General features: G+C 39.0%; 1 protein-coding gene across 1 annotated transcript in view; it reads right to left on the bottom strand.

Moving 5' to 3' along the window:
* The window catches only part of LOC102210925 (zeta-sarcoglycan), a 360,423-nt gene extending 344,158 nt beyond the window's left edge, over positions 1–16,265 (bottom strand). Inside the window, exon 1 of the mRNA XM_005736302.2 lies at positions 15,593–16,265. Coding sequence (XP_005736359.1) covers positions 15,593–15,631 — 39 coding nt within the window. The 5' untranslated portion in view covers positions 15,632–16,265. The remainder of the gene's footprint in view (positions 1–15,592) is intronic.
* Between the last annotated feature and the right edge of the window lie 269 nt (positions 16,266–16,534).

The following is a 16,534-nucleotide window of genomic DNA, read 5'->3' as shown; positions in this document are numbered from 1 at the left end:
GTAACGGAATAGGTTACAGAATACATTTTGGGGCATGTATTCTGTATTCTGTAATGGAATACATTTTAAAAGTAACCTTCCCAACACTGGTTGTATTGATGATAGAAGAGAACAACAATCCTTATAGTTGTCTCTATGAGCACATGCGTACACACAAAGACATTCATTTAGGCCCCAGTTACACAGGCCTAGACCATCTGATTAAACTAGTTACAGTGGCATAACGTGTATTCTTCGACTGGTTGGTTGGTTATTGGAGCTTGCCGGCTGGTCCATCCGGGAGAACCCTCTTGGCGTTACTTTTAGTTGGAAGAAAAGAGTAAAGGTGGCCACTTGTTGGTAAAATTATAAAATATTTGCAGACGAGTTGGCATGGAAGATTCTAACTTGCCAACTAACCCTTGCCAACTACTTGGCAAGTGATAGTCAAAGTGTGACACAAATAAGAACCAGTCACATTTGATAGTAAATTTCCTTTTGAAGTGTGTTGACACAACAACTGACTCAGTGTTCTCTTTTTCCATTTTGCATTATTTTTAAGTTTCACTAAAGAGTAAATGGCGAGAAGTTGCAAGCCTTGGGTTTCATCAAAACTAAGGGTGACCACAGGTGCCTACGACATGAGCGGGCCCAAAACTGGGACTTTCTCTCTCAAGTAACTTTATATTTAAGATGCTAAAGCATATCGTTAGGGCTGGATCGGGTGACCCTGAATCCTCCCTTAGTTATGCTGCAATAGGTGTATGCTGCTCGGGTATTCCCATGATGCATTGAGTATTTCTTCTTCAGCCACCTTCTCACTTACTATGTGTTAATAGACCTCTTTCCACTGAATCATACTTATTATTAATCTCTGGCTCTCTTCCACAGCATATCTTTTATCCTGTCTTCCCTCTCTCACCCCAACCAGTCGCAGCAGATGGCCGCCCATCCCTGAGCAGGAGGTTTCTTGCTGTTAAAAGGGAGTTTTTCCTTCCCACTTTTGCCACAGTGCTTGCTCATAGGGGGTCATATGATGTGATGCCATTTGATATTATACAGCAATTTAATTCACTGGCAACATGCTATTAATTTGTAGTTATCTTAACTACAAAAAAAGACACACACTGCTCTGACATTCGAAATCAAAGATGTGATGCCAGAGACCTCTGTGGGTGGTCAGATCTCAGCCAAGAGTGTGTGCACATTCACTACTTGATGTTCTAATTTGTGTGAGAGTCCTGCCTTCTGGGTAGAAGCCTCACTCTGAAGTTTGCCAGCCACTGAAGAACTCCTGCGTGATCTGCTCCCATAAGTCACCACTACTTTCTTTAACTATAGTGAGGCAATTGTGCGTCTTTTCTCCTCACGCCTTCCTAGGAATGATAAAACAGAATCTATTTGTCAGTCACACTGAAGAATATCAATTGTACATATGTTAACGAGCATAAGCTGCAAATTCAAAGGTATTGATTTAAGTAATTATTACCCTTCAGAGACAGATATCAATTAGATAAGATATATGGCACAAGGCACATGGTTATCTTAGCTGCCAGTTTCAGGATCTGAATCAATTTAGCAGATAGAATCAGGCTTAAATCTGGCCAGCAGCCAAGGATATTTTTACAGGAGTTTGGGTCAAGAAGTTAAAAGCTAGCATTTTTCAGTCAGTTTTACAATTTTAGGAAGCATCCATTTTCTTTGTTTCTGGCTCTTTTATGTTCATTCTGACCTTCACTTTCTGCCTTTAATTCTTACACTCAGCTCTGGCTTTCTTTTTTGCATTCTATATACCTTCCTCTACACTTCTTGCCTCGATCTTGCTTTCTTCTTCTGTTTTGCGTGCTCTCCTTTCTGCCCTCTGTCTATTGCTGCATTATCATCCATCTGTAGCTCTCTCAGGTGAAACACAGTCCTCTGTCCTCCTTTCCATCACTCCATCTCTTTCTGTCCTTCACTCTCCCACTTCTGAGTTACGAGAACAGACAGTGACAAGGACCTTGTCCTATTCTGCTTCATTTCTCTCAATTTATTTTCTCTTCCCCAGCCTTTGGGTCCCTGTTTTTATTTAGAAATAACATTGGCTCTGGAAGATCACAGTCATAATCACAAACTATAAATACTCCTGAATTACTTTCAAGATCAGTTGATTCGTTAGTGACATGTGACGCTACATTTGGCCACATTTAAACCCAGCACATGCACAAAGCTCAAGACCTGTATTTATATTAAAGTAAATTGCTAATCCAAATCAGGCAGTACATTGATACATTACATGCATAAGAAAAATAACATTTATTCACTATATGATGGGAAAATTGTAAAGTAGGTGACTGCTACATTTTGTAAAATGGAAATGAAATCCAATTTTAATGAGTTTAGAAAAGGCATATTTTTTTCAGCTGTGAATGTAATCCAAGCAAATTGAAGGAGAAGCGTGGTGTGGAAAACATGTTAATGTTATCTCTCTCCTTTTGTCACACTTGCTATCTCAATTAAACTAAGTTCCTCACAGTCTTCAATGAATTACTGCAAAAGCTGGCACAAATAAGAACAGCACATAAAGGAAGCAAGAGAGCGAGAGAGAAAGGTGTCTAGAGGTGTCTGTACCTGGACTAGACTGGACACTTCATTCCCCCCATCACCTCACTTTCTGTCTGTCCCTCTACATTTCCCAGAGCTTATTTCATGCCCCTGAAATCTAGCACCAGGTGTTGGTCGCCTTGCTGGCATATAACTCAACTCAACCTCCTCCATATTACTCTGTCGTTCCGCTCCATCCAGCCCTCGATCTCTCCTCTTTCCCTCCTCTTCTCTGTGCTGCTCTTGCTTCATTTGGCTCATGATGAGGTGTCACCACTCTGTCCTTGAGTAGACGAGAATCCCCTCTGACAAAAAGTGTTTGTGTGTGCGTATGGATCCCAGCATGTGTGTAATGTGTTTGCCTGTTCCTGCCTTTCGCTGCAAATGTGTATGTGTGTATGTGTGTGTGCATGCGTGTGTGTGTTCAACATGTGTGTGGCCTACCCTAGCCTGCAGAAGTGAAAGACATCAGGATTGTGCTGTCACAGCAGGAGAAGAGATGATTTACTTGTCAGGGGGCTGAGGGACAGGAAGGCAGATACAGCTAACAGATAAATGCACTGCTGCTGGTGGGATAATGTAAAGATGCTAGGCAATACTGCAGGGACAGTACAGCTGAAGGACCATTGATGCAGAGCGAGTTGGGGCACAGGTTGTCTGGCTCCTGCAGTCATGTTTGTTTCAAATTATGATTCATATGGTGTCACCTTCGTATCTTCAGCATTTTTGGCTGTACCTTATTTTCCAGCTTAGAGAGTTAGAACGTCCTGTGGTCATGTGGTTCTAACACAACGCTATCCAATTAGGCTGAACAATCTTCAATTCACAAATGCATATATTGGATCTTAGGGGCAATCTTAAGGCAATGCCCTACAATGTCAAAAATCGTCATGTTATATATTAAAAACAGGCTGAAGTCATCATGTTGTAATAAAAACATCATAAAACATAACATTTTTGGTATAGCCAGTGCTCTTCGGGAGGAATTGCACTCTCTGAGTGCTCTTTGCATTTGGGTTGGACATCACCTGCTTCTAGCATTTCCTACTTTGTTAAAAGTATAATTAATAGTGTATTTTTTATACAGCTGTCATATCAAATCACAGTTGATATGATAAAGCACAATGTAGTAAACTAATTTTTAAATAAAGTAGAAAAATTAACAATATAAGGACATAATAAAATGTTCACAAAACAGGGAGCGTAATTAAGCTATTTTAATATAGGCTGTGTGTTTTGGCTGTTGTGACACCACAACCGCTGGGAGAAATAAGGTATAACATGCCTTATTGAATCCTATCTTGTCTCATCTTAGAGATTCAAATTTGTCACTGAAAAAGCAACCCAACGTAACCCATTTACCCTAACAGAGAATTTTGCTAACAAGATTGAAGTATCGTGAAATTCTTTAAATAAGATTTGTTCAGTACTTTTACTGTTTGTTAATAAAATTAACACAACTGAACTTTTTAGAGTGTTAACAGTGCCAAGGCTGGTATTTATCAACCTGGGTCAAAATCATTTAACCCTAATATTTAATTCAATTGTAATATTGAGCTAAATTTATGTCATAATGGCATCAAAGTCTGTGCTTTGGGACGTGACAGACAGGACAAGATGGTGTATAAGGAGACGAATATTACCCTGTCATTTCAGTGTCAGTTCCACAGTCTCTGTAAATGATAACCAAGCTGGGGCACATGATAGCTGGCTTGCTGCAGGGAAATGACAAAATAAATGTTATCAAGGAATAAAGGTTACGCCGCATGTGCAAGTTGGAGGCTGAGAATGCAGGGAGTGAAAAGTCCATATCTGCTTACAGCATTTGGAGGTATAGCCTCCTGCACAATCATGAGGTAAAAATTAGAGAAAAATGTGTTGTCAGTATAAAATAATCAGATTTTCTGAAGAGTGGCTAAGCTAAATACTGCACTACCATTTAAGTTAAGTTTAGTTTATGGCCTGTGTGCATTACAGAATATGAGTCCAAGTGCAGCGCTAAGCCTTGCCCAGTGTTAAAAATGTTATCTCAGCCAGATTTACACTACAGCCACAACAAAGAGCCACTGATTTGTGTACCTGACAAAACAGGCGATCATTAGCTTGTCATAGTTGGACCACATAATTACCAGATCATGATTACCTTGTCATTACAACATAATTCAATTTTGAAATAAAATTGTTGTTGAGAAACAGAGTCATGTTGCAATAAGCTACAAATGATCATAGCAATTTGTGAAGAATTTAATGACTGAGATCTGAGACTGTTTAGCACCACTGTGCAAAGCAGCATATTAACTTGTCATTGCTGGACAGGGGGACATAGCCTGCAGCAGTGCACATGATGACAACTGTAAAGGTCCCTTCATGGTGAGCTACACCTCAAATTAAAATCTAATATTGAACAGTGAACAGCCTTGTGACATTTATGCAGATGAAATGGCACCACATCGTTTCATTCTTTTGGACAGAGACAAATTTGTACATCTCTCAAAACCACTATCTCTGAAGTAGTCACAGTGGACAGAGGAAAAATGTACAAGTTAATGAAAGTCTGCAGAAGAAATGCACACCCGATTGCAATTTTCAGTGAATTAAGGAGAGACTGTTGTGGTCATTTGCAACACAATTTCAATAGTGCTGCAATACTGAAAATAATTCATTCAATATGTCAGTGACAGGTCAGCTGAAACAAGCATTTGAGCGTCAATGCCAGAATCAGGGGTATAGAAAACATCAAGGCCATGTAGTCGAGCTATGTGACATATCCAGGATGAACTGTGCCATGAGCCTTGATCATGATGCTGATACTGCAATGTATTTTTCATATGCCACATTTCATGGTAGAGTGCTGATAATACTGCTCCTCATAAAAATGTTTCATTAAACTGAGGAAGGATCCTTTATGCACTGACATACCATGGCACCTGTTGTGTCTGCTGTATAACATTTAAAATTATATTGATATTTACACTGATACAGTGTTCAAAGTGATATTTTGCTTTTAGACATTGCGGTGTACATGCTGCTAGTATGGGCCACTACTCTGGCCAAGACTAAAAATGCAGCAACAACTATTAGATTATTTAATATGAAAGCTTGTAAATGTATTTCCTTTTCTCCCACTGGGGCTGAATCTTAATCACTTACCTGATTTCCCCCTTGCATCAAAAGTCGATCAGCGTTTTCAGTTTACCAGTGAAATATGTCTGCAAAAAGCAATAGATGAATGTGATTGCTGTTTGAGGTAATTCTGGATGATTTCACTAAATTCCACTCAGCTCAAAATATCAAAAAAAATAAGAATGATGAATCTGGCGTTGCTGAGCCACTCTTTCTCTGTTTGCTGTTCTTGCTTAATGCTGTGTGCAAAGTGACAGAAAAAGTGCGTTTTTTCACCAGTTCTTATTATTTCACCTTTTCTCAGTTATACTTTGGAATTTCGACAGATAGGTATCAAGCTGAAATAAAAGGTTTTAGTAAACGGTTTCAAAGAAGTAATAAACATACCACTGCACTACAAGGTTTTAAAATTGTTTACTGTTATTAGTGCTCTTATTTCGGCCTAACTGGAGAAATATAAGAATATTTTTTAAAAGAAACCACTGTAACTTTGGAGGCATTGCATATGCTGTAATGCTGCTGCAAAAATGTGTATAGCTTTATAATATACACTCACATTAGTAACGCAGCAAAAACCCAAATTTTCTTCCTTTCATTCACACACTCTACAGTAAGTGCAGATGTGATTGCTGTGGAAAAGGAAGAAAGTAGTTGCAAGAGTATGAGAGAACATAAAGTGGACAGAGCATTCCCTTGTGCAAAACTGGCTAACATAGGGTATAAAGGTCACACAATGAGAAACAAATGCACAACACTGTCACGCACCCCCTGAGGCTTTCACAGGAAAGGTTGAGTGGCAAGTAGCGAGGTGCGGCATCAGTCATTGTTAAGACTGATCGCTCGTTTGGAAGCTTTAGGCTCCACTGGGATATGTGTGTGTGTGTGTGTTGTGTGTGTGTCTGAGTATGTATGTTAGTGATTACTGCCATGAGTGGTGATCTGGGGACAAGTACACAGTAAATGCACCACAGGCAAACACAAATGAATCCATTTGTGTTTGCCTGTGGATGCAAAAGGTTTATATAGTAATGCATTCACACATTTACACCTATTTCCTCAATGGTTATTATATGCATAAAGTGGTCGTCTGCAGGACTCTGTCTGGCCAACTGTGTGTGTTTGTAATTGTTTAAATCATATAGTGATGCGGACCCTAGAGTCTCCCCAGGGCCAAGATCAACCCCACCATGTTTTCTCTCTGCTAACAAAACATGTCTGCAGTCTGCTCTGCCTTTTTTCCCCATGTATCTACTGAGTAATGCATCCCCAGACAACTCCCATTTCATGATTTCTTGTATATCGACGAATGTGACTTAGGTATGCTGCATGCATTCTTAAAATATCCCTGATGCTTAATTAAATTCTGCAGGCCTCACATGCCTCAGTTAAGCTTAGTGATTCAACAAAAGGTGAAAACCACTGCTGACCATAAAGATCTCAAATTTTAAAAAAAACAACAACATCTTGATGATCTGCAAGGCTTTTAGAAAAATAAACTGTGGACCGAAGTTGAACTTTTTGGAAGTTTTGAGTCCCTTTACATTTTGTGCATTTCGTGTAAATTTCTTAAAAAGAACATTGTGCCAACAGACCAACATGTTCGTCTAAGGCTGTTTTGCTGCTTCGGGACCTTGATGACTTAATTGATGTCGTAACGGATGGAACCATGAATTCTGCTCTGTAACAGAAAATCCTGATGCATCTGGCCATTAATTAAGTTGCATAACCCAATTCAAGCACGGTTGGGTTATGCAACAGGAAAAGGATCCAAACCGCACTAACAACTCAACCACAAAAAAATACAAAAAATCTAATAAAATAAAGAAAACAAAATGAAGATTTTGGATTGCCCAAACCAGGCACTCCTAATTGACGTCCAATTGAAATGCTTTGGCATAATCTTAAACGGGGCATTTATGTTTGAAAGCTCATCAATGTGGCTGAAGTAAAACAAAGAAGAGTGGGCCAAAATTCCTCCACGCCAATATGAAAGACTCAGAAGATTGCTGTTCTTGCTCCCAAGGGTGGCACAACCAGTTATTAGATTTAGGGCTCAATTGCTTTTTCACACAGGGCCAGGTACTGTAGGTTTGGATAACTTTGTTCCCTTAATAAAAGAAATCATTATTTAAAACTGTATTTTGTATTTACTTTGTTTTTGCAGGAAAGAGGGAAATACATATTGGTAAGGTTCTCTTAGGGAGCCTCTGATGGCGCTAGACCAGCTGTTTCTAGTTCTTGTTTCAAGAAACATTTTTTAAGAAACATTTTTGCTGAGAAAAAACAGTCCATTTTAAGTCTAAGAAGAAAGAAAACAGCATTACTTTCCAAAATACCAGTGTATTTTCCTTAATTATTACGCAGCACAGCTGTGTTAGCTCATCTTCAAGCAATTCATAATGTCAGGTGGTTTAAAGTTCACATACACATAGAACAGAACACATACATGCCTACAAGCAATGTGAAGGAGAGGGGTTCATACTGTGAATTACTTTACTGCTCAGCAAACATAACAAAACTCGTAAACTCCAATATACACACACACTCATGAAGTCTAAACACTGTAAATTAACCTTTAAAAGGCCAATTCTAGCCCCATAGCTATTAGACCTTTAAACACTGCTACCCAAGCAATACACACACGCACACCCACCCCCGCACACACTCACACGCACACAAACATGAATAAACATAAACACAGAAAAGCCATGATTGCGAGTGAAATTCTATTTATGTAACACACACACACATGCACAACCACACTATGTTGTGTAATGGAAATATTCTTTCTGCAAAATTGGGTAATTAACTGTAAAATGAACTGATGTGGATAAAGAAGGTTACTGACTACTTCACTCTGAAACTTACCTTCAATATGGCACACTCCTGCTCCGGGCCATCTCTAAGTGAATGTGTGGGCATGTGTGCATTATTGAATTTATAATGAAATTAAAAAACACTGTGGTATGAGTAAGAAAAAGGTAAAAAAAAAAAAAAAAGGAAGCCTAGAGTAATTTGGGAATAGTTTTAACCTGTACTCATTTATATACTGTAATGCCAAGTATTCACAAGTCTGCCTTTACACACATACGAACATGAGTGAAATCCCATTCTTAATGCATTTGGTTTAGTATGATGCTGGCCCACCCTTTGTAGCTCTAACAGCTTCAACTCGACCATTCTTCCAGAAGTGCATGCATTTGTGGGGTTGAACACTGATGTTGGACGAGAAGGTTTGGCTCACAAATTCCACTGTAACTCATCCCAAAGGTGTTCTGTTGGGCTGAGGTCAGGACTCTGTGCAGGCCAGTCAAGTTTTTCCACAGCAAACTCGCTCATCCATGTCTTTATGGACCTTACTTTGCGCACTTGTGCGCAGTTCTGTTTCAACAGAAAGGGACCATCCTCAAACTGTTCCCACAAAGTCAGAAGCATGAAATTGTCCAAAATGTCTTGCTATGATGAAGCATTAAGAGTTCTTTTCACTGGTACTAAGGGGCTGAGCCCAGCTCCTGAAAAACAACCCCACACAATAATCTCCCCTCCTTTACACATGACACAGTGCAGTCGGAAAAGTACCGTTCTCCTGGCAACTGCCAAACCCAGACTCGTCCACCGGATTGCAAGCCACAGAAGTGTTATTCGTCACTCCAGAGAATCCAGTGGCAGCATGCTTTAAAACATTTAAAACATTGCATTTGAGTTGCTGCTATTCCCAATCACTTTCATTTTGCTGTAATTCCACTAATAGTTAACTATCTTTTTCAATATTTTTTCATTGTTACTCCAGGTGTTAGAAAGTAGGGGGAAAAAGTAGACGACTGTTCAATACAGAGGCAATGGTGATATTAATCAACTGAAATACATTTTTAACTCTGCATACATGAGAACTGAAGTACACTGGCTAGCTACTAAAGGTTGCCTCTGTTAAGTGAAATTAAAATACATCAGTACCTTACCAGTCAACACTGATTATCACTTTAACCCCAAATGTAACGTAAGTCCGTGTCAAATTTATCAATGAATGATAGAAGGGAGGGATTTATCTTAGTTCAAAATAGTATAGGTTAATAAGTTACCTTGATTTGAGCAAGTGTTGATTAGTTTAATTAACAAACAATTGTGTCTAAATACCAAAATTGAAAAAAAAAACAAAACAGAAATATTAATATGTCAGTCTTGTGTTTTCTATTCATTTGCACATTATGCAATGCCGTGTGATGTTCCAATTCCAATGGCTAAGAAACTTCAAAGTGGTTAAATTCACATTCAGCTGCCTATTGCAGTGGAATAATTTGCCACCCGGAAAGGCTTTGTTATTAATGTGATGCCACAGTCAGGAATCGTAATGCATCACACCCTATCTGTTATGGATTCAAAACTGAAAATGAGGATGTATGCAAATGTTTGGGAAGTCTCCACTACAATAGGAATGAAGTCAGTGTGGCTGAGAGTGAGGCCCCCACTTTCAAATTGTGCAGCTGTCACATTGGCAACCTCAACAAACATGACTGTCACTACAATATAATGTATTTCACACTGGAGCACATTGAGTAATCAGTTCACGTGTGTTTTTGCACTTGTAACATAATTGAACTGAACTGGTGATACACAGATGAAGAATTGCACTCTCTAACTTGGAGGTTAGAGAGGCAAGCTGCAGCCCAGCTCACTTAAATGAATGAGTAATGTTCTCCCATCCCTCAGCAGCTACTTTTGAAGTGCCCTTGGAAAAGGCACTGAACCCCCAATTGCTCCAATTGAGCTGCTCAGTGGCCAGAAATGCAAAACTGTGGCTGCACTGGGTGGTTACCAAATGGATTTAAGTGAAAGAGTGTAACCAAGGTGGGAAAACAGTCACATTGCAAATGCTGTTTCATTCAGTTTCAGGCTTGTATCATAGGTTGGTTCATTTGGCTGTCCACTTTGTGATTAACTAACCATAATTTAGAAGTTATTTTCTATGGTGGCTAGAAAAGGAATTACATTTCCTTGTTTTTTCACCAGTCACAAATTTATAGACACTATTTATAATGTATAGTTATAGTTATATCAGTGTTAACTCATAATCTGTAGACTTACGAAAGATAAACTCCAGGTTTCCTTTGCCTGTTGCAAGTCCAGAGCTTCTGATCTAGAGGGTCAAATTCAATCTGACTGCCCTTATTATACTGTATATAATTTATGGTGCAGCTATTACTAAAGATCAATACCACTTAAACTGCTCTATTGATATTGAAACCTGCACTGATTTATGACCCCATAGGTCTTTGGTTAAAAACACACACATTCACATGCACACACAAACATGCACACACATACCAATTGTAGATTTGATATAATGCAGTGTCTTATCAATGTCCCGATGTTGCCCTTGTTCTCTGTTCATTTCCTGAGAGTGCTTTTTGAAACACACACACACACAGGCACTAGACACACACACATTTGACTAACTGAAGAAAAAAAATCTGGTTTTTCATTAGATTGGATTGCTGTGTGTATATACTGCATGTGTTTGTCTCCACTAGTCCAGAAGGCTATGTGGTCAGTAAGCCTGTGCAGTTTCTCTCTTTCTCTCTCCCTCTCAAACACACACACACACACACACACACACTTTTGCTGTATTAGAAAAGCCACTATATTCATTTGCAGTTCCTACACTTTTCAGCATTTAATCATGAATTATGATTTCTTGCATATAAACTCACTCAGATGTGCATACCTTCAAACCTTCACTATACAGAGCATACTGCAGGAGTGTGTATGTGTGAGTACTTCTGAGTGCCAAAACCCAATGCACTCAAACTTAGGGACTGTCACCATTGCCAAGGACATGACACCAGCTCTGCAGAAAACATCAAGCAGATAGATAAAGAGATGGATGTAGCAGAACTAGATGGAAATACTTTAAACTCAATATGTAGTGTGATGTAGTAGTTCTTACGTGGGATGGGAGGTACAGGTGATCATTATTTTTAGAGAATAACAGCTAGAAATCCTGCATGGTCATTTACTTTTTTAAGGGAAGGAAAGGTCATTATTCTTTTAACATAGCGCTATAAAACTAGAGCCACCAACTTTTAATATGCAATCACAGTAACATTCAGTAAGTTCCACTGTACAGAGATTAACAAAACATAATCTAATGACAGCAATGACAGCTTAACTTAATTATTTACCTTTAGTCATTCAGAGAGAATGGGAATAATACATGCGATGCTGAATTTTATTCAAAAAGCTCAGTTGCATTAGCGGCAACCACATTGCTGTTTTAAAAGTTTTAAAACTACACATTTGCTTTTGCTGTTTAGGTGTGTATCCAACACAGTTGTGATTGTTGGTGAGCTGTGCAACTTACAAAGATTCATAACAGAGATGCGCATATATATGTCTTCATATATATATCTTTGCATAAATGTAACTATCAGATTGCCATAATATTTTTACACAAAGTTCCCAGAGTTCTTATTTAAACTTGTTATCAATAATTACCTTTGCCGATGATTAATAAGTCGGTAAGTGATTCATCAAATTAACAGAAATGAGTGCATGTCTAAAAGGAACAAGCATCAAATAGACACCAAAAAATAGCAGAGACAAAAACATTAGTACTCACAAAATTCTGCAGGTCAGTTTCATTGGCTAACAGTTAAGGTCATTTTAAAATCCGAACGCCAATTTTGATCTTTTAAATCAGCAACCAGCCAGCTGAGTCCAAGTCCGTCTGGAGCTCTGCATCAGTGCGGTATCAAGGTTCCCTTCTCAGAAATTTGATCACATAAAATGTTGCTTGAAATGTCAAACCTCGGAGGAATTTTATTGATTTGTTAATTTATCTAGTTACTGGTCACCAATAAATGCAGCAGCACGCAGTAAATAGACATTTCCACCCACAGTCTGTGTCTACATTGTATTCCCTATTGAAAACTCAGTGGTATAATAGGTGTACAATGTATGTGGCCATTAATGGCCATTAATGTGTATACTACAGTGAGCTTTCTTAACTAGAATTATTTACTTATCTTTCAATACATGTCCATGACTGCTAACAATGACCTACTCTAGAGTTAGAGTGAATGTATTTTCATTATATAATTCAAATGTATAATGAATTGAATTAGCATATATAAATAGAGAACCGCATTAAAAACAGCCAAAATACTGAGTGAAAGTTGAGTGATAAATGACTAGCAAACATTAACAGAGGTGGCAAAAAGTACAAACATTCTTCACTTAGGTAGACGTACAGACACTTACACATACACATTGTTTAAAAAAAATGATTTGGCAAAAGTAAAGTACTGATTCAACTTCTTTAATCAAAGTGGAAAAAGTTCCGAAATTCACTCAAAGTATAAAAGTAAAATATAGTTCTTTGGAGGACATCAGCTACCAGCTATTTTGTTCAAACGAAACTGAACTTCATGTCACACAAAAAATAATACAAACTTTACTTCAACCCAAATTCTAATTCTAAACTATTTAGTCAGCTTGAACAGGTGTTATCTAGAACACACAGAGATTAAAAGCAAATGGAGTTCATCTCTATTTTCTGTTTCCTACAGTGTGAGTGACTTTGCCTCTGCACCAAAACAGAAAAATGAGTAAAATCGAGTGTAGTGTTGTAAGGTGGTGAAAAGAATTCATATGGACAATATTTTCGATATTTTCTATTCTGAGCTGCAGTGGGTTTTTTTAATGCATCAGCTGCCATGTGCTGGAGCTGCTGCTCCAATATTCACTGCACTTTCTGGATTTACCAAACAGAATTCAACATAAGCCGATGTTGCATGAGCAAGTGTAGCTGATTTCTGACACCTAAACATTATAAGGCTGGAATTCAGTGAATGAATCTAATCAGCATCCCAATCTTTACCTTAAATGAATTTTGAGCTCTCCTACCATTGATGTAACCTAACATTGACCATGAACATCTCATCTTCTCTTCACCAGTCCAACATAGCTGATATTTGTTGAGCTGTTAGAAATGTTGCATTTGAAATTACCTGCTGCTTCAAAAAAAAAAAGTGATTTCCTTCACGGGGGAAAATAATTATTTGATCTCTTTCTCAATTTGTAAGTTTGCCCACCATCAAAGAAATAAACAGTCTTTCATTTTCATGATAGTTAATTTTGATGGCGAACCAAAAATCAAAGGGAAAAAAAATATATGTAGAAAATCTGTGGAGGGAGCCAAAGCTTTGAGTTGCCAATCAGCAGCCAAGAAATCTAAAGGATTTAAAGTTTATTTAAAGAGGAGTGAGCCAAAATTCCTCATTTGATGTTCAAATCTGGTGACCAACTTCAAGAAATGCCTTACTGCTGTGCTTGCCAACAAGGGTTTCTCCACAAAGTACGGAGTTATGTTTTGCTTGAGAATCAAAAACTCACTTCACTCAGTGACATCCATGACAGGATATAGAATTTATGTAATGTGTTTTTTGTAGATTTTTTGGTTAATATTCTGTCTTGCTCCATTAAAATGAAACTACCATGAAAAGAGACTGCATGCTTGGTTCTCTTCTGAATTGCTCGCTCGATAATATCATGAACACATCTTTTAAACTTGTGCCAAAAATGGACTGTTCCAGACTTTAACCCCTGAATATAGTGACTACAGTTTTAATTGGTTTGACACTGGGAATTCCACAGTGATGTGAAATAACAACACAGATCAAATGCATTAAACCTAAAGTAATGAGCCTGTTCTGAAAACGTAACAAGCAACAGAAAGGAAAGATATCTGTGTTAAAATATGAGGAGTAAAAATTAAACAATTGTCAGAAAAACAAATATTCCAGTAAAGTACAAATGCCTGAAAAGTCTACTCAAGTAAAGTAACAAAGTAGTTGTACTTCTTTAATTCTTACCTCTGGTCAAACGTAACTAGAAGCAATGTCTTATTATTGTTTTTTCCCCATTATGTTGCTCTCATTGTGAAGTGCAAAACGATTCATCCCACAAAACACCGAATTTGACCTACATGGACATGCAAATGCCTAGGAAATTGGACAAAAATGTCAACGGTTAGAATAAAAGGATAGCGCGAACTATATAAGCGTCCTTCACAAAGCAATGTCTACACAGCCACATAGCCTAAATCTGTGGGCACAAGTACACACAGGTATTTATTCCTTCCCCTTGACATTTAGGAATCGCCAGCTTCACTTTTAAGCCAGTAAAAACCTGTATTACACCGAGGGAAATGAAAAGTAAGATTAATAACTCAAGAAAGGGGATAGAAATGACAAATCTGGTGGCAGTCTTACTTCTCTATCTGTTTCTATGAATGTTTGCTAATTCATTTACACGTCGGGCGCATTCGTCCCGTCGATCGAATGTCCCAACACCGCACAACAGTTCACTGCAACAAATCTTTGTGCAAGCAAAGCTTAGTGAAATTTACCTTACACGCTGAATGCTGACACACGCTCGCCCTCACACTCCTCTTTTAACCAACATGCACGAGTGTGGTTTTATACTTAACAGAAACAGAGAGAGAGAGAGGGAACGCATATCTTCGATAGTGCTGCAACTACATCCGTTTACTCGACCCGAATGTTAAACCCCATTTGATGATTGTACCTCAAGACTTTCAGATACCAGTTAACCTCCCAGCATCGAAAAGTCACTTGGTCCCCCCAGAAAGAACAAACAACCTGCTGGCCGCCCATCCAACTAACCAACAGTTAACAAGCATCGTCTCATGATATCAGCTTTACCCTTCAGCACCAGTCAGTCATTTGCGGATTAATCCAACCAGCCAATAACAGCCATAAGACAATTCACTCATCATTCCAAGTCACCCAATACGCCACCAGTGTCTCCACTCATCCACCCATACAGAAGGGTATTGCAACTCTCTCTGCAGGAATAAGTGCGCGTCTCTATGCTGCGACTGTCTTACCTTGAGCGCTTCTATATCCAAAGACGTCGAGCGGTCCATGACAGAAAGTGAAGTAGCTTACTGCTAATCAGTCACGAAAATACAAGTCCCACAGGCGGAGAAGATAAGAGGGGAAGAGATTAAAAACGGAAACAAAAAAAGGAAGAAAAAAAGTTGGGGTGCTCTCGAGAGTCCCAAACTCTGCTGCGATATCCCCTTGATTATTGTTAGGATTTGGCTATTAATATTCCAGCACGGCACGACGAATTTTCTCAGTTTCAAGCCTCCCTCTGGGTCGCTTGGTAAAATCAGGACTCCATAGCATGGAAGTACCCCCCGCCTCCAGTCCCCGGTTTGTCCGTGCAGAGAATTGATGGATGAATTTGAAAATAGATAGAAACAGAAAAGAATTCGCCGTGCGTAATGTTTTAAGCTGCGGCTTTTGCGCACTTGGTGATCCGTTACGTGTTTTTGTGTTGTTACATCTGACTAAGAAATATCGCCCCTCTGCTGGAATGAAGCCGGGATTTAGACTCTCCTGATAGTCGGTCAGCGGATAAATGCCGTTATATCCCGTGGAATCCCGGTAAATGTGAGTGTGCTGTGTCTGGTGGGCAAATGGAGAGAAGACGTCCGGCTCAGAGAGATGATATTCTGCCTTGCCTGGGCGACTTCCATGCGGCAAACCGCCAGAGATATCAGCTCTCCCTGAAAGAAAAGGGAAAGAGAGAGGGCGAGAGAGGGAGAAGGGGGGAGAGAGAGTGAGAAAGAGACAGAGAGAGAGAGACCGGATGGAAGAAATGCTGAAGATAGGAGATGGAAAACTAGAAAATAGGCAATGATGTTGACGTATATAATTTCAGTGTCTGACGCCCCAGAGTGTGATGTTAGCTGTTTCTTCTCTCTCTGTGTGTGTGTGTGTGTGTGTGTGTGTGTGTGTGTGTGTGTGTGTGTGTGTGTGTG

The sequence above is a fragment of the Pundamilia nyererei genome, unplaced genomic scaffold (assembly GCF_000239375.1).
Source record: "Pundamilia nyererei isolate P.nyererei 1_Seehausen unplaced genomic scaffold, PunNye1.0 scaffold00068, whole genome shotgun sequence".
Classification (NCBI taxonomy): Eukaryota; Metazoa; Chordata; class Actinopteri; order Cichliformes; family Cichlidae; genus Pundamilia; species Pundamilia nyererei.
Note: the sequence above shows the minus strand (reverse complement) of the source record. Positions and strands in the feature narration are given on the sequence as shown.